The sequence below is a fragment of the Orbicella faveolata genome, unplaced genomic scaffold, assembly GCF_042242905.1.
Source record: "Orbicella faveolata isolate gen_17 unplaced genomic scaffold, um_ofav_v1 contig_34, whole genome shotgun sequence".
In the NCBI taxonomy this organism is placed as follows: Eukaryota; Metazoa; Cnidaria; class Anthozoa; order Scleractinia; family Merulinidae; genus Orbicella; species Orbicella faveolata.
In genome coordinates, this window is record NW_028301563.1 from 16,573,933 (window position 1) to 16,593,043 (window position 19,111).

The 19,111-nt window shown below is 38.2% G+C and overlaps 1 protein-coding gene and 1 long non-coding RNA gene across 2 annotated transcripts; one reads left to right on the forward strand and one right to left on the reverse strand.

Moving 5' to 3' along the window:
- The first annotated feature begins 384 nt into the window (after positions 1 to 384).
- On the forward strand, positions 385 to 6,259 carry LOC149105036 (uncharacterized). The gene is made up of 2 exons (XR_016201608.1): positions 385 to 678; positions 4,312 to 6,259. It is a non-coding gene; the product is annotated as an uncharacterized LOC149105036 (long non-coding RNA).
- Positions 6,260 to 9,497: 3,238 nt separating this feature from the next.
- Positions 9,498 to 15,389, reverse strand: LOC110041606 (cadherin EGF LAG seven-pass G-type receptor 3-like). The gene is made up of 4 exons (XM_020746915.2): positions 14,439 to 15,389; positions 14,061 to 14,204; positions 11,581 to 11,699; positions 9,498 to 9,574 (listed from the first exon to the last, which is right to left on the reverse strand). Exons 1-3 carry the CDS (start codon positions 14,500 to 14,502, stop codon positions 11,590 to 11,592), a joined length of 318 nt encoding a protein of 105 aa, XP_020602574.2. The 5' UTR covers positions 14,503 to 15,389; the 3' UTR covers positions 9,498 to 9,574; positions 11,581 to 11,589.
- Between the last annotated feature and the right edge of the window lie 3,722 nt (positions 15,390 to 19,111).

Consider the following 19,111-nt stretch of genomic DNA (forward strand, 5'->3'; position numbering starts at 1 on the left):
GCGTCTACGTGGGAGGCTGTGGTTTAACTTGTCCTGATAAATGCTGCATCTAATCACATTTCGAGCGTATAGTGACAGATGCTTGCCAAATAATCTGGCAATATTAATTTGTCAGACACTCGTTTCGTGGTACAGCTCACTTTGTGGTTAAGCTTGCGGAGCACAACTTTTAAAATGGCAGGCGAGTTCAAAAATCCTTCACATTTATTTGGATTTACTATTCCTACTGCCATGTTATGCACCAGTCATTTGAGTCTCCCCCCCCCCCCCCCCCTAAATTCGGGCCTTAGCGAGGGAATTCCGGGGACTTTGACCTCAGATACACTCCATTTTGGTTCCTCTGTAGGCGGGGAATTCGTATCCCTTCAGGGAGAACTAGCTTGCGAACAGGCTCCCAGTGAGCCCGAACCCCGCCCCGATCGCTTCGCTCTCCGAATTCTTTCGCGCTCGCCGAATTGTTTTTCCGTCCTCGCCGGGAGCTTGTTCGCAGGCACTCCTTGGTCAGCGGTTTTCATTTTCGCTCCTCATAATAATTTTGCATACATTATTGTCGCTTTCTTTACATACCGGCACTCGATCATGGATTCCGGTCTGGATAATGCTTTGTAAAGTTTCTTTTCGCGATGGGCCGAAAAAGGCTGTTGTAGCCGAAAATCTGGAAAAGTTCGATCGACAAAGGTAGGCATATTTTTATTGATTTAATTTATATGCACTTGACTCATTGTTCTCGAATGAAAATATCGAAAGAATCTTCCCGGTATGCTTGCGCTTGATTTATTGTTCGCGAATGGAAATTGAAAGAATCGTTCCGGTACGCATGCAGGGGTTTCATTAGAGGCCGGCAACCGGCGAAAATCGCCGCCTACTTTGTCAGTTTCCCTCTTACCGCCGCTTACTTTGTCTGTTATGCGTGTGCTTTTAACCAAAGTATTTTATTCTTTTGTTATGAAAATCAGTTGCATGTTCTTGCATTCAAAATCTCGTGCATGCATTTTTGATGTAACTTAATTGTGATTGCTTTTATCCCGAACAGGCGACTGGTTTTGACCGATGACCTATCTGATATCACAAATAGAGCCTGTTTGAATTTATGTCTATTATTATAACTATTCAAATTGAGGACTACTTTTTCTTGTGAGTTTATATGCTTTCTGTGTGATGTTCGTTAACAAATAACTACGAAATAGGGTTGTTTTAGTCATGGGTTCAAGAACCTTGCTTTCAGTCACATGCCAGAGCTGAGAGTGGAAATTCGATCAAATGAACTCTGGACCTCCGGTGGATCATTTTATTAAAGCGTATTAGCCATTACCATAAATAATGGTCAGTATTTGGTATCACTGTCTTGCAAATATTTTTTATTCGTTATTGTGGAGCGTACATCTAGACAGAACTGATTTTCGCCTTTGATTTCAGGATGACTTTGATCGACGATTAGCGCACGTGAATTTCGTTAGGGCTCTGCGCCCTTTGATCAGTCAAATCAATTCTTTTATAATGAGATCACATTGTATGCAATCATCGAAATGAATTAGCTGAATCGGTTGAAACAATTTCAATTTCTGCTATTGTTTGTGCGATTAACATTACTGTAATAGTTGTCTGTTGTGTTTCATTTCCAATTTATTCAGAAGTATCGATGAAACTACCTCTACAATAAAGATATTTTGACATATTCATTGTGCATTGAGGAGTCTTTGCAAGTTATTTGCTGCCCGCTCAAAAATCAATATGTTTAATTCATGTGTCTTTTAACCCATGTGCTACGCTTGGCAATAATAAGTTGTTTTACAAAGGGAGTTCCATGTGTGTGTGGAACAGTATGGGCGGGGGAATGAACCACTCACTTTTGCCCCCGGGGAACGAGGACTTCACTCACCATTTGCATAAAAAGTAAATGCTCCGCTCAAGGACGAATAGAAGGGGCGGGGGAGGGGGAATGCGGGTGCGGGTGCGGCGGTGCGGGACTGGTGCATTAGATTCTCCAGTTCCTCTTCCAGGACCCTATTTATTTCATTGCGTCGCCGTGCAGGACAAGATTCTGTATTACAACATTTCGACAGATCCTCCTCACCTTTAGGAACATTAACCACTTCCTCTGGAAAGAACACCTTTTCCTTGGCATGAATATAGCGAGAATCAATACAAGATGACTCATTAAAAGTACATACGTACGTACATTCCTCTCCTGGCCATTTTCGTTGACCATCTTCGTTAGTTGCGTGCGTTTGTAATTTGAATCATGTTAGTTAGCGGACTAAATGCTGAATGACATTTGACAGTGGAAACAGATGCCACAGTTGGGGACGGACCATTAGAAAAGTGATGGGGGGGGGGGGAAGCAAAAAATTCATGCAAGGGAGGGTGACTGAAAAAGAAATCGTGCAAAGGAAAAGTGAAGAAAAAAGAAATTCCTGCAGAGTGAATTGCACTCTCGGGCTTACAAATTGTACTCGCCTAAAGGACACCTTGGCACCTTGGCAGCCACTTTATACTGCAGTTTGGTATTTGTGTCATCCCCATTCACCTAGTTTTCTCTACAATTAGGAAAACGAACATTTTTCCCGTTCAAGGCTGATAATAGGTATTGTGCGGAGCAACCTCATCATGGACACTGCTAGTCAAACATCCTTGCAGAAAAAGCCTTATGGATACCCATGGCTTAAAAGTGATGAAAAAAGGGCCATAAACAGCTATCCTACTTGATTCGTTTACAATTAAGGAAGCACATACCGTGTTTTAAAAGCCTCGACATGTATATAGGAGTGATTTCTCAACTGACATGTATAAATGACGATTGTGGACACAGATATGTACACCCATCGCGAACCGTAACACTTCCCCTAAGATGGCCGCTAAGACCAACGTTGCACAAACGTCGTAAAAGACAATCATGGAGGTGTTAACACAACTGATGCGTTTAGTATGGGCTATTTCAATCTATTTTAGGTTTTTGACAAAGTAAACGACGCATCATTCAAGTCTAATCGATACATAAAATTTATCGGCTGAAAATGGTGGAAAACGCACCAAAAACGCTTCAGTTTTGCAAAATTTTCTGAAGGGCATAACCCCAGACCCCCTAGCAAAGTAGGCCCTTTGGCCCCATATCATGGTTACTGGACGGCCACTCACAGAATCCTAGCTAAAACCTTGATTCACGGTATGCCAAGAATGAATTTTATTAAAAGGGAAAGGAATAAATAAAATTATTATCTCCCTAGACATCAAACAAAACATGCAACGTAACCCCATCAGTTGGGCACTGTAGCCACTCATAACTGTGTCTAATACTTGGTTATGTTTCCTACTGAGTATAACTTTGACAGTAAAGCAAAACGACTGTGTGAGAGATAAAACAATAATTGTTTGAAGTCTGTACCAGGCAATCAGATTGTGACGAGTGAAGATTAAGATTGCGACAGTAGAATATCCACCCACCCCCCTCCCAAAAAAAAAAAACATTCGTACAGGGATTTGACCCCGACAAAAAAAAAAATCCTGCAGAAGTAGTGGACGTGAAAAAAAATTCCTGCAACCTGAAAAAGTCCCCCCCGCCCCACTCCCCCCATCACTTTTTTCTAATGGTCCATCCCTCGGCTAGTAAATGTCGGTATCTAGGGAGAATGTTCAGCTGGTACAGTCTGGCAAGAAATTTGTGCGGGTTTTAATTTTTGCGATTTTTCCACCATCCGCAAAAGTTCCCGAAAAAATTAGCTCCAATGGCGAAATTATGGATACAAACATCACGTGTAGAATCTTACTCACGCCATCTAACTATGAAATTGAAAACAAATCGTTCAGAAAAAAAGACAGTGAAATTACCTTCAGTACACTACAGGTGTTGCTGCTAAAAAAAATTACAGAAAAGTTTTGTCTGAAGATACAATCAGCCACAATATAGCAACATGTAACTAGACTGTCACATAATGACACTGATAAATATATCTCTTCTTGTTGTTTCCACATTTCAGCTTCACTACACAACAGACAGAACACAATAATCAACCATTAACTTCATTTTGCGTGTTTTGGCCGAGCACCAGAGTACAGTATATTCGTCAGCTTAACTATAAAAAACCGAACTTTGTGTTGTTAAGCTACTTGATGCCATTTCTAGAGACGAAAGAATGAACAGTTTTAGAGAAAAAGGTGAATAAAACACGTATATCAAAAACTGTGTCCAGTCACCTTAATAGAGGTTTCACTGTACCAGAATCAAATCCGTTAATGAATAGTGCTCCAATAACCTAAAGTAGTGTACAATTAACTAACAACTGCGGCGATCTAATGATATAACATCTCCTACAGGTGATCATTTTTGGTACCGACACTACCCATTTTGTGATAATGTGCCGAGAAGAAAGGGAAAACATGGCTGCGGTGATAACTGCGATGTGCCCGGACTGTCGCTCTACAAATATTCTGTACCGGCGCTGTAGACTTCTGTGACGCAGCCTATGATAAGATGTACTCAACAGAGTACTTCTGTGGAAGCTTGAAACAGCAGAAAGAGGAAGGAAATAGAATAAGGCCTCGTCCAAGGTACGCCGGAGAAACCGTGAAAACGCAGCTTTATTTCTGCACTAAACCGTCACGAGGACTAAACTTTTCAAAAGACCGTTCTTTAAGCCAAAGTAATTTGAAAACGCTGACTGTGCATTTTAGTGCGAACGGAAAACATTTGATGCGTTGTCAGAGAAGAAAAGTGTTTTTGAAATTTCTCCAGGCTAGTGTGGACAGGGCCTGAAGTAAGCACTGCACTGAAGTGCCTGCTAACACTTTGTCTGGATCCTGTTTATACAAAGGCTGGGCTTATAGGTAAAAAAGGAAAACTTTATTGCTATGATTTCTGAGAGTTATTTTACAAGCTTTTCATAAGTTCATAAAACTATGTATACTTTTGTTTAGTTATATATATGACATCATGCCCTACAACCCAGGAAAGCGCCTTGGTCTCTAGCTGCTTTCAGAATCCTCCTAAATTGTCAGCTTAAGTATGATTTAACAGAAGTTACTTCTGTTTTTCATAAAAACAAAAAACTTAATGAGTGATTTCTTGGAGTCATTGAAGAGCGTTTTTATCTTCACTTTACCAGATTAAATTTGGCATTTTCATGATGTCATTGTTTCTCTTATGGAGCGTGGCAACTGCTGGAAGTGGAAGGCTTGACCGCTGTGGAATTCACATGCACGGAACTAGACCCCATCGAAAACTGCAATACTTCGTGACGAATGTTACTTAAATTATTGAGCTCCGGTCTAAAGAGCATAATGTATAATTTCGGTAGGAATATACCGCAAAGGAAACCATAAGCACTCAATAATGTGGTGACACAGTCCACTACAGTTACATACCATCCATCTATTGAGAACTCTACCGGGTGATTGACGATAAATGACAGCAAGAAGATGTACATTGAAAACGCCAAACGTTTAGTTTCGCTAAAATTTTCAGGGATTTTTCGAATTCTAAATGAACAGAACGCGCACACCAACGCTTGAGACAAAATGTAACAGCAGGTTAGCATGAAAAGGCTCTTCCCGACTATTGAGTTATATCCTTTGCATTCGATAAAAATGTGTTTTTCTGGATACACATATCTCGCCCTGGAAGGTGGATCTAAAAGGAACCAGGGCAGAATCATAGCTAAAAGTAAGATTTGTAATACCATGAGCATGCCTAGTTGGGATCTGCCATTAGAAAAACGTATCTGCCATGGCACTACGGGAACTTAAAAAGCGCTTGAGATGCGTGGGATTTTAACCAGCAAAACGGAGAGACACATATTATAGATAATGTAACGTAATAGATATGTAATCTTACATATTGTATCAATAGGTTCAAAAAGATTGCTCATTACAAGTCCATAAAGGATGAAAATACCAATTAGATGAACGAGGCTTAGTTCCCTGTTGGAAGCTTTCACAATTGGAGAGTTCCAACATTTGTAAAATACAGCGAAGGTAAATAAAGTAATAATTGGTATTCGCGGGTGGTATTATTCTACTCTTTTCAAGAGGCTTATTCCTTGGAAAAATTATGTGTTTTAAAAGCCGTTAATTGAAAAAAAAAAAAAAAAAATTGACATATTATATGTTACAGAGACGTCGATACCGTCCTAAAAAATGCCCTGGGATTCATTCGATTTCACTCTTCATAGGACGTTCTTGTCCTTTCACATCCGATATTGATGATATTTTTTTATACGCTTCTTGGTCTTCTCTTTTCGTACAGACAATTACTCCTAAAGATAAAGTAATAATGACACTTAAAAATAAACTGTTCTAAAAGGGAGAAAAACACTTAAACCATTAACGTGGCGGGTGCTATTTTTCAGCAAGATTCACTCTTGAAAACAATTTCCTTCCTAGCTTTTGTTCTAAAATTGATCTTTTTAGCTTAGGCGGTTTGTTGCCCCATTTTAGACCATGTGATGATAGTCTTGAGAATTCTTGCCTTCAAATTTTCTAATAGTCGCATGCATATGAATGAATAACTTTAAGACGGATTTAAGAAAAAATAATACAAATAATACAAATAATAACAATAATAATAATAATGATAATAATAATAATTGTAATAATAATAATAATAATAATAATAATAATAATAATACAGTAAATGGTTTGAACCCAGGAGTATCAGTAGTTCGTATAGTGTGATCGTCCGGGTGAGTGTAGTTCTGAAAAGAACTGTTGTTGGTGACTGACGTTTCGACAACCTGAGAGGAAGTCATCTTCAGAGTCAAGTGAATAGTGTTTGTCAGTCGATGATCTTATAAGTCTGGTCCGTTGAACGTGATTGGTCAGTATAGCCATGATGGTATTGGCTGAAAGACTCGTGTAAAGTTTGTCATCAGTCATTGGTGGGTTTCGATCCGTCTATTGTTAGTCAAGTAGGTCGGTTTTGGTCTGTGTATTGTTAAGTCGGTCTGTTAGAAGTCCGTTTGTCGGTTTCGTTTCTGTCGTGGATAAGTCGTTTGTAAGGCGCCGGTAGTTGTTGACATCTGTTAAGAGGCGTTTGTTCTAGGCTAGTGTACCAGCTTTCCAGAGTCAGTCGTTGAAAATAGTTTGTACTGTAGGTTAAGCAGCTTAACATACAGTACAAGCTTACCGACCTACTAAAGCTACCGACCTACTGAAGCTGACGCTACGAACAGGAACCCTACGCCTGTTACTACAGTGACTATACCTTACATTAAGGGCACTTCTGAGACCATCTCGCGGATCCTACAGCCCTACAACATTCGTGTAGCCCACAAACCTACAACTACGTTACGACACTTACTGACCAACGTGAAAGACAGAGACGAACCTAACGACAGACAGGGAGCAGTTTACAAGATCAAATGCTCCGACTGCCAGGCTTCCTACATTGGTGAGACTGGCAGAAACCTCAACACGAGACTGACTGAACACAAACGAGCCACGAGAAATGGTGATGCCAACAATCACATTGCTGTACATCATCAACTGACAAACCACAACATTGACTGGGACTCTGCTCAGTGCTTAACCTACAGTACAAACTATTTTCAACGACTGACTCTGGAAAGCTGGTACACTAACCTAGAACAAACGCCTCTTAACAGATGTCAACAACTACCGGCGCCTTACAAACGACTTATCCACGACAGAAACGAAACCGACAAACGGACTTCTAACAGACCGACTTAACAATACACGGACCAAAACCGACCTACTTGACTAACAATAGACGGATCGAAACCCACCAATGACTGATGACAAACTTTACACGAGTCTTTCAGCCAATACCATCATGGCTATACTGACCAATCACGTTCAACGGACCAGACTTATAAGATCATCGACTGACAAACACTATTCACTTGACTCTGAAGATGACTTCCTCTCAGGTTGTCGAAACGTCAGTCACCAACAACAGTTCTTTTCAGAACTACACTCACCCGGACGATCACACTATACGAACTAATAATAATAATAATAATAATAATAATAATAATAATAATAATAATTGTAATAATATTTTCTTCAACATAATAATACGCCAACGATCAAAAAACTAACTTTTGCGTCGAAGCAAACTGTGCGCGTCAGCTGGACTGATGGTATATAAGTAAAAGCCAGCCTGGTAGATTAATATAAATGTAGCGAATATATTGAAAGCAATAAACGTTTTGGTATGTACTTAACGCAAAATCTGGATTTTTGAAAATAATCGATACAGATGGATAGTTATTTCGGTGATCCTTATGACCAAATATAATGTTTAAATTTTCCACCCCTAATTACGCCTGCAGAAACTAAATGATACTAAAATGAAACTAAAATGATAAACTAAAATGATAAAGGCAAGCCATGAAGGATTAAGGCGTTAACAAGAAGCTGATTCACTCGGGTGTGCACCCGTCGAAATTATGCTTTGAAGGTATCATAAAAGGAAAGTAAGTCTTCAGCTTACTTCTCGGTAAATTCAATGGTTCTAGGTTTGATTATACCTAGGCTGCATTGCCAGAAAACGTAAAAAGCTGTTATAGGATTTAAGGGGCCGTCCCGTTCCGACGCGGAGCGCGTGGGTCAATTGGGGTGTCAGAGTAAACAAACCTGCAATTTTCTTCCATGGCAACGGAAATGAAGCAATCCACAGAATTTTAAGTATGGAAATCTTGGTGCCATTTTTGTCAATAAAATCTTTTAAAGTTAATCTTTTTTTTAATTTCATGGGCAATTCTTTTCTTGAAAAAGGGTAGACGTAAAAAGTAAAAAAAAAAAATGTCACCTGCCTATAACTAAGCCAAAAATTCATGAATAATGATGAAGTGTGATACTCCCTTTGTGGACGAAAATGCATCCCTTCTAAAAGCCTGATACTCAAGCCATATTATTCCAATATCCTTAAATTATAGCGTATTACTTCTTGTAGTAATGATTTCAGCACCGAACATAAGACTAGTACTGTTAAAAATATGAAAATATAAAATACATTGTAATTAAAATTTTCAACGCACAAAACTATAGTCATTTCAAAATTTCAGCCTAAGATTTATTCTGAAAATTTCTCACTTTACTCAAATGCCGTCAGGCTATGGCTCTCCGTCATTTTCAGCCGTTCAATAACTAAGGTGACACAGATATTTGATTATTTCACCAAACCGAGGAAAAAGAGCTTAAAGTAAAATTATAACAAACCCGTTTTAATAACTCGTGCCTTCTTAACAGTTAATGCAAGCAAACGGTAAAATTATCTTTCGCAGTTTTATTGACGGCATGGGAGTAAGAGGGGAAGGGGGATGATTGAAAGGAACAAAAACAGGGAAGAAGAGAATTATTAATACTAGTAATTCAACCATTTTTAGCCGGGGCAATTTTTTTTTTTTTTTTTTTTTTTTCATTCGTGAGCCTGAGGCTCGGAGAGAGCTCTTTGTGCATTCTCCGTAATAGCACGGGGCAATTTTCTCCTCTAAAATTAAGACGAAATTAAAATAAACATAACATATCACTAGAAAATCAACTCGATTAATGAGTTTTTATTTTATTTTATTTTATTTTTAATTTATTTCCTCTGTAGCAGAATGATCTTGCTCTTCAACTGCAACATATCAAAAGATCATAAAAATTACTATCACTATTATCTATTTCAAAAGAAATAACTCTCTGACCATGATCAACCTTTAGCCCTCATTTCAAGCTTAATACGTTATAAAGTTAACCTTACTTAATTACCTTAGTTACCATACGTTTTTCTTTCAGCATTAGTTCTAAGCATGAGGTCCCACAACAAACATTGTATATGATCACTATTTATGTAGACGGTGACGCATTCTATGATAAGATGAAAGTGAAGTATAATCATCGCAGTAAATTTTCCAATTTAAGCAACTGGAAAGAAGAAGCCTGAAAAAAATCAGGGCTTCAACGGGATTTGAACCCGTGACCTCCGCGATACCGGGAAGATATGAACTCAATTAATTGACCTCGCTCCCAATGTGTGGCTTCTAGCTCAGTTGGTAGAGCATCGCACCGGTATCGCGGACGTCACGGGTTCAAATCCCGTTGAAGCCCTGATTTTTTTCAGGCTTCTTCTTTCCAGTTGCTTAAATTGGAAAATTTACTGCCATGATCATACTTCACTTTCATCTACTACCGCAGTTCAAATATGAATTATTTCATATATACTTCACATCATTTCACTCACGGGAAGATATGAACTCAATTAATTGACCTCGCTCCCAATGTGTGGCTACATAGCTCATTTGGTAGAGCATCGCACCGGTATCGCGGAGGTCACGGGTTCAAATCCCGTTGAAGCCCTGATTTTTTTTTTTTTTTTCAGGCTTCTTCTTTCCAGTTGCTTAAATTGGAAAATTTACTGCCATGATCATACTTCACTTTCATCTACTACCGCAGTCCATATATGAATTATTTCATATATACTTCACATCATTTCACCCACGGGAAGATATGAACTCAATTAATTGACCTCGCTCCCAATGTGTGGCTTCATAGCTCATTTGGTAGAGCATCGCACCGGTATCGCGGACGTCACGGGTTCAAATCCCGTTGAAGCCCTGATTTTTTTCAGGCTTCTTCTTTCCAGTTGCTTAAATTGGAAAATTTACTGCCATGATCATACTTCACTTTCATCTACTACCGCAGTTCAAATATGAATTATTTCATATATACTTCACATCATTTCACTCACGGGAAGATATGAACTCAATTAATTGACCTCGCTCCCAATGTGTGGCTACATAGCTCATTTGGTAGAGCATCGCACCGGTATCGCGGAGGTCACGGGTTCAAATCCCGTTGAAGCCCTGATTTTTTTTTTTTTTTTCAGGCTTCTTCTTTCCAGTTGCTTAAATTGGAAAATTTACTGCGATGATCATACTTCACTTTCATCTACTACCGCAGTTCAAATATGAACTATTTCATATATACTTCACATCATTTCACCCACGGGAAGATATGAACTCAATTAATTGACCTCGCTCCCAATGTGTGGCTTCATAGCTCAGTTGGTAGAGCATCGCACCGGTATCGCGGACGTCACGGGTTCAAATCCCGTTGAAGCCCTGATTTTTTTCAGGCTTCTTCTTTCCAGTTGCTTAAATTGGAAAATTTACTGCGATGATCATACTTCACTTTCATCTACTACCGCAGTTCAAATATGAATTATTTCATATATACTTCGTATGATAAGATGTTTAACTCAATAGAGTATTTTTGTGGAAGATTCAAACAGCATTTGCACATATACTTTTAGCCGGAAAGAGAAGAGAAATAGACTAAGGGCTCCGTCCACACTACGCCAGAGAAATTTAAAAACAACAGCTTCAATTTATTTCTACAGTTAGGCCTACCGTCCACACTAAATCGTTGCGAAAACGGAGCTCTTCGAAGACGCTCTTTTAATCAGAGGGATTTAAAAACTAAAGACGTGCTCGCGTAACATGAAAGCTATAAATTTTTAAATAAAAACACACACACATGACTTACAAAGTACCATGATCATAACGATGACTGTCATAAAATCGTGCAGGCCTAGCCCGCCCTATTCCTATCTAAACAGGGTTAAGTAACAGAGATAGTTACCTTCAACACTTAGCACTGCTTGCAGCTGAACTTGCAGTTACACTTCATCCAGATTGGATTTTTAGTGCACTGATCACGTCTCGCCCATTCCGGACATTGTAGGTTCAAATCTTCACATCCTACAGAGAAGAACAAAGTTAGAGATGCTCAAAAGTAAGTCAAGGGTATCCCTGACTATTATGACTATTAAAAAAAATTTCAAAATATATTTGTGTTTCCAACAGTTTGTGTATTTTCAAATATCGAGGAAGTTTTCTGAAGACGTTGAAGAAATTCGGAAGGAGATCTGAGGATATTTCAACTATATTCCGCTTTATTTTCTGCCTCAGTTAAACTCATCAGTGATTCATCAAACTGCACAGTTAGATATGTCGATTATAAATCTTTCAAGACGTTGTTTTAGTGGATCTACAAGTAAAGGCACACGGGGAACTTTCTCAGAGTTTGCTCATATGAAGCAGAGAACTGTTTAAAGTGCACCTAACCCCAAATATTTTTTTTCGCTAAAACGAGTTCACCTGTTATTCGAAGCATTTGGGCGAAAAAAATTTGAATTTGGTTGAATCCTTGATTTTCTAAGCCCTTTCAAAGTCGCGCTTGAAGTGTTGCGCGACCGCGTTTTAGGGAGTCTGGGGCGGCTGTTGCTGATGACGTCTACCCAGGAACCAAACACAGTGGCGCCTCAGTCAGCTCTCTGTATTTGCTCGAAAAAATGGAAAACAAAACTAATCGTTCCAGTGTATTTTGGGACTAAAACGTCCAAGTTTTGTTTCAGAATCATTTCTTTTTCGTCACTCGAGTCAGAGTTAAGTTTCCACTCAGAAGAATCCGAAATAAGCTTCGATCGAGCACGCACGTTCGACAACTGTGAACTCACTGCTTAGAGCTTTGAGAGCAATTTGCAATATTTCAAGCGACGACGGGAAAGACTTCTTTGCGCACGAGTTGCTTGTATATTAAGAATGGAAAGCTAGATACGAAGTGGAGGAGCAGGCAAACGAAAAGCAGTAAAGAAAACTCAAGGACTGCTTTGGATGGTAACTTCGTCACCTAAACACAAGATTCCCACACGTGTTTATAGCCCTTTTACATTTGTCCTTAGGGAGAATGTAGTTTGTCAAGGTATGGTTGTTCTATTCAATCCAGTTTGTGTTTTACTTTCTGGAATGCTTCATGTTCACAAGAGCGACGTAACCGTTGCAGTTTTCGAGACTTGATGACCTCCAAAACACTGGCTTCGATCGATTGAAAATCTTAGAATTATTTGAACCTGTATTTTTGAAGCTGTGGGAAGCAAGGCGGCAGGAAACATTTCATACAATTACCGATTTCACATTATTACACGTTTTAAGTCGTAACTCCGAATAACCAATGTAAATTTTTCTCAAAGTTTCCAGTGAAATACGTCGGTTAAGCGAAAAGGATGTATTCCCTAAGCGGTCCGCAGATAATGTTACGCGGTTATATTTTCGACACTATTTCACAGAATGTTTGTCGCACTGCTGATTTCCAAACCTTCGAAAAACTCTGTGAGTCTAACAGTTTTGTTATCATGTAATTCTAAAGGGTTAATCTTCGACTTTTATCTAAATCGAAAGAGAAATAAGTGTTGGTTGGCGGCCTACAGCTTGGACCTATTTACATATCAGTTTATTGGTCGTGTTATAAACGGTTCTTGATTGATGATCACACAACTTTGCGGGCTATGTTATAAATACTGCGAGATTGGAAGATATAGGTTGTCGGTAGTATTTCTACAAATTGCTAGTTGGCTTTAATTACGCAAAAAATTTGAAAAATAGCGTTTGAAAGTCTGCGGAACAAATTGCAGTGAGAGCTCTTTAATGGTTCTCACGGACTCAGTTCACTTGTTTCGGTTCGACAAAATCAACCCTCGTTCATTTCTTTTTTGTACCATTGACCGATCATCGCCAGTAAATTGTACAGTATACCTTTCTTTAAATCTGGGATATTGCTGCAACAGCCGATAGCACTTCTGGAAGGCGTTTCTGCGCACTTTTCGAATATGTATTGCACCATCCTGAAGGAAATGAGAGGACGTGAGATAACGGTATTCAACCTTCCTGGGTAGACGTCATAACAGCCGCTGGACCCATTCTCCTCAAAGCCGGTCGCGAAACAAAATGGCGGTTTTTTGGAGCTATTTTCGAGATTTCGTCGGGGCACAGAAAATCGAGGATTTAACCGAATCCAAAAATGTTTTCGCAGAGGTATTTCAAATAACAAGTAAATTCGTTTTAGCGAAAAAGAAATTGGGGTCAGGTACACTTTAAAGCAAAAGGTAAAAATGAGTCGTAATATACAACACTGAACAACGTCATGAACTAATTTTTACCAAACATATAATTACGTATACAGCGATGATTGTTGTTTTGTTTTGTTTTGTTTTGGTTTGGTTTTTTTGGTTCACGGGCTGAGATCAAAAATAGAAGATATAAGTAAGAAAATACATTACTTACTCTTTTCACACTTATCTCCAAAGAAACCTTCAGGACACAGACAGATATAACCATAACCTTCTCCTGGAGTCCTGGATCGACATTGGCCCTGAAAACAAGGGCTTGGAAAACACGGAGAATCGTTTTCAAGTTCTAATGATCGACCTACACAAGATAAAAAACAATCGTGCTGTAAGCGGTGCAAAGCCAAACTGTGGAAACGGTGCCAACGTTCTAAGATTTTCATGAAGCGTTTACTTAGACGGCAAAGGAAAAACAAAACTCATAACTTTCTTGAAGATAAAGAAATAGCAGCGAAACGGGAGAAACAAGGTAAAGAAATGTAAAAATACTCCAAAATTAAAAACAAAAGAAAAAGAGCGATCGCTTCATTCTTACCTTTTACTGAAGCATGAAATTGTCCCAAAACTAAAAGAGCGACGATAATGTTTACACTGTACATCGCACCGCTGGAATATAAGCTGAGGAACTGAACTGCCAATTTGAATAGTATGCAAAACTATAATAGCGCAGTTATATCTTCCTTCACTGACTATTAGTTTGTTATGTTCAGCTTCAAATTAACCATAAAACCAGATGCATCCTTATGTTCCACATGTCATCCGCAAACGTGCGATGTATTACAGTTTTATCTTCATTGTTTGCGAATTATGATCTATATGTCATTTGCGTTAATTAAGTGCCAAGCGTTTTTTTATTATTATTACTTTTCAACTGGACCATTTATCTTACACAATGATAATACTTATATATATTAGGGAAAGTGAACTACCTTAACTCAGCAAAACGTGCTGTTATTGCTCACTTCTAGGTCACATAACAGTAAACGCTGAAACTAATTGCCGCCAAAACTCTATGAGCTGGCAAGTATTAAAAATCTATGTTGTCGGAGGGTAAAACCCGACGGCTACCCACGAATATTGACGAACGTCCACTGTTGTACTTGAGATCTGTCTGTCGTGCTGGAAACTAATTAACCTTTTTTTAACTCACAAGCTCACACAACAAAAGAACATTTGGTAAACCTCTCTTAAGTTTTTATGTACCTTTAATTTTTAGAGGTGTCTCGCGTCCAAGCAATGTAGCGCGCCCGGTTTAAATTGTAGATACCTTAACCACTATATTAAATTAAAGCTTATAGAGCTGAATATTAAACTACACCAACATTTCAACTCTTAGGAGAATAAAAACTCACTTTGGACTTAAAAGTTTTCGTTCGAGGGAATAATTAAATTAAAACTAAATTAGTAACTCCTCAATTTTTTTCCTACGGCAAAAATACAACATTCTGTTAATATACACACTTTACCTCCATGAGAATAAAATTCTATGATAATTTAATATAAATTCAAAATTGTTAAAAATAAATAAAACAGAACAAAACAAATATATTTTAATCCAGTTTCAGGACTGGACTTTAGAGTTACACAATGATAATACTGCTCTGGATTAGCACCCGTTTTGTTTTGTTTTTTATTGTAATTATCATCATCATCATCATTATTACTATTGTTACTATTATTATTATTATTACTATTATTATTATTATATCATTATTATCATTATTATCATTATTATTATCAGTATTATTATTATTACTATTTTTTGCCTCTTGTTTTGTTTTTTTAATTTTATTTTAAACTTATTTTTTTTAATTCCATTCCGGAGTATTTAGTTAGTTAGTATTTAGCCGAGTATTTAGTCTGTTTCGAATGTCCGTTATGATGTTGTAAACATAAATATACCACCACAACATTCAGTTTAGGGATCATAATAGGTGCTTTTTATGAAGTTAAAATATTTCATTATTACGAAATACTATATAAAAACCGGCATTATTCGTTTGCTTGAATTAATTACTGGGAGGCTACCCGTCACTTTCGGCGTTTAATGACTGAGTGAGCGCAGATGTTTAATCATTATACTATTTTACATAAACAATGATAAACCTGCTCTCAACTGGAAACGTCTTTAAACCTCAAGCTGTAAAGCTAACCATTTCTTTAAGTCGTTATCTTTTTCCCCGAGTAAGTACTTTGTCCGGAATGACCGCTATGATAATTATTGGAAACGAAATTGCCACCACAACATTTTGGGGATCATACTTATGACTTCTTTACGCAGTGAAAATGTTTCGTGATAAGAAAAAAAAAATTATTTTGTTTGAATTAATTCCTGTCAGGCTATCACTTATATTCGGCGTTTTATTCACCGAGTTAGCACCGATATTTGATAATTGCACGTAGTTAAGTGCTATAAATAAAAGAAAACGAGATAACAATCTTGTTATGGGTACGTCACATATATTTAACAAAGCGAGCGGACCATGAAGTTATCACCTATTTTGTTTTTAGTGATAATGAAGCTGGCTGCAAATTTCTCAGTCATTTACGAAGAAGTTTCCTTTTCCCTCCTCAGCTGTTTTTTTATTTTTTAATTTTTTTTTTTAACATATATTTTTAATTTTCTCTTAAGCAAATGTTTATCATAGCAAAAGCGAAATGCCTTTCAGAAGTTCATGAAAGTTCAGCTCACATCACTCCTGCTCTTTGGAAAATCTTCGTTTCTTTTCTTTTTAGCTGTGCTCGTGGATCCAAATAAACTACATAAAACTTCAAAATGGTTTAAACCTACAGTATCTCAGAACGCTACCTATGGGTGACATCCGTCCACATGGACCAACAATTCATAAATTGAAATCATTATTTACAAGCCAGCATGGTTGGCTGACATGCCGATCAATTCAACCAGGCGCCCAGCAGCGGTAATGTATTGTCAAGTCTCATCACGTACGCTGTCGCTTTAGTGTTCGAGAAATTGAACTTAATTTCAGCAAGTTCGATTTATTCTCCGAGACCCCTTCGAGCCGAGGTTAAAGAAACTTCATTTCGATGCTACATAATTCGCGCATGATTTTACAATGACGGGCTTTGCTAGCTGAAGCGAAGTAATAATTAAAAATAAGTATATCTGACTGGATTCGCAAGAATATAGCCATAGATTTTACTTGTCACTGATAACCTTGATATAATTCTGTCCTAGAGCTAGCTTTCCACGAGGTTTAATTTATCGTAGCTCAAATAAGAGCAAATAACTCTCCTGTATGCCTTTTGAGGCAAGGAAGACTAAATTCACCGTCTTTTCGTTGAATCATGAATTGTACTATTTGATTAAGAGTGCTTTCAACATGAAATCTAAATCAACACGAACTTACAGATATCAAAACCGCAGCGGAGAGCCAATCTGTTGCTTTCTAAAGGCCTGCATCGTCCTAAATGGACTGAACAAGAGCTTCCTACATCGAGAATCGAATGAGATTCAAACAAACTAGGCCATCCATGTGATCTGACCGTAAATAATTAACCAATCATCTTCAAGGAGAAATTATTTTTAAAGCCGCACAGAATTCTTTGCGCGCCTAGTAGAGCTTGTTCTGTCCTTCGGCATGTAGTCCATCGACACATCGATAGCGCTGTGAGGATAAACATGGCAGTTTTCAGTCGGAAGGCTTTTTTTCTCATCATGCTTTGGTTGTGAGTGGAGTTATAACTTTACTACAGAGTATTCTTAAAGATTTTTAAACTAAGAAAAGTTCAGTAGTCGATTACCTAGACCAACAAAGTCAGTGAGTTGGCTTGTGGGCTTTCTGCATGGGCACATGACATGTTCTCTCCCGCAAGAGGTGGTTGAACCTTCTTTCCATTGATCCATACATTTTGATGGCGTATTCAGCTTTGTTAGTTGAAGGAACTGTGTGCAGAAAACGCAAGGAAGCCATCTGTGCTGCTCGAACTAAAGATGGATCTTGTACAATCGGATATCTTTCCTCAGGATTCTCATTGGTGTCGTCGCAGAGATCGTAAACAATAGCAAGTCCTCCATCAGTTGCGAGACTTTGTTCAACATTTCTCGCAGCTTCGTTGTTCCGGGCTCTCTTCCACAGGCCAGCAATAGTTTTATTCTATGAGGTTTTTTGTGTCCTACTACTTGTAAAGTTTGCTCCACCCATTTTCCGCCGCTTGCTGTCTAGAAAGACGGTTTTTCTTCTTGAAATCGTGCGCTCGAAAAGTGCAGGTAATCATGGCGCGTTCGGGGGACAAATCTAAAAACTTCCAAGGTCTTGTTTTCACTCCTAACAGGGATAAATTACTGCTTTGGGCTTTAAAATAGAAAGGAAAAATACAAATCAATGTTTAGGTGGCCTCAGTATGGAGGATCAAGTAGTACAGAGTCCGTAGAACTTTCTGGTGAAGAAGGTTTTCTTCCTACAACCGCCGCGAAAACATGAAGATCAGAGCGCTTTCAGATCGCAGATTTAAAGCAGCTTTTCGGACTTAAGAAACAAAAATGGTAATGTACATTATTACTTCGAAGTTGAATTCAACTTTTGGAACGATTGGTAAAGCCACAGGCGTTAAAATGTCTGGAAAAGCGGTCGGTAAAAACTCAAGCTTTTGCGTTAGCGTAAAGAATAATTTGAACATGTGGTCATGCAGCGAAGCACGTGTGCAAAATTTTGAACAATTTTTTGCTTTTAAATATGTTTTTTCGCCTCAGCGTGAATGAAAATCTATTGTTATTGACCTTCCTTTCGCATTTCTTTCATTTGGTTCCCTGTATTTGGGAATTTTAGGTTTTAAAAGTGAACAGTAACTTGCACGCTGGATTTCTGCATATTTAATTTACGGCGACCTCCAGGCGCTTTGTTTATTTTCTTTGTTCGCTTCGTTCAAATATTTCCGCGTCTTATTAAGCTACTACAGAACCGCTAGGAAAAGAAGCAAAATGGCCACTAATTAACACAGTTGAAATACGACTGATCTCAAAATAATTGGCTTGTTTTTGTCGTCTTTTTGATTTACGACTTTCATCTTTCTTTCCAGTGCCGTCATATTTCGTCGCGCGGCGAAGAAATTACTCGATTTCTTGTTTTCAGATTGATTTTACAAGAGTTCTTCGCTTTTATTTTTCGTTGTTTTCTCAAATGTTAGTCGTTACAAGAATGAAATTCGGTTGTATTTGGTTTCGTTTTGTCCCCGAAAGTCAATAAT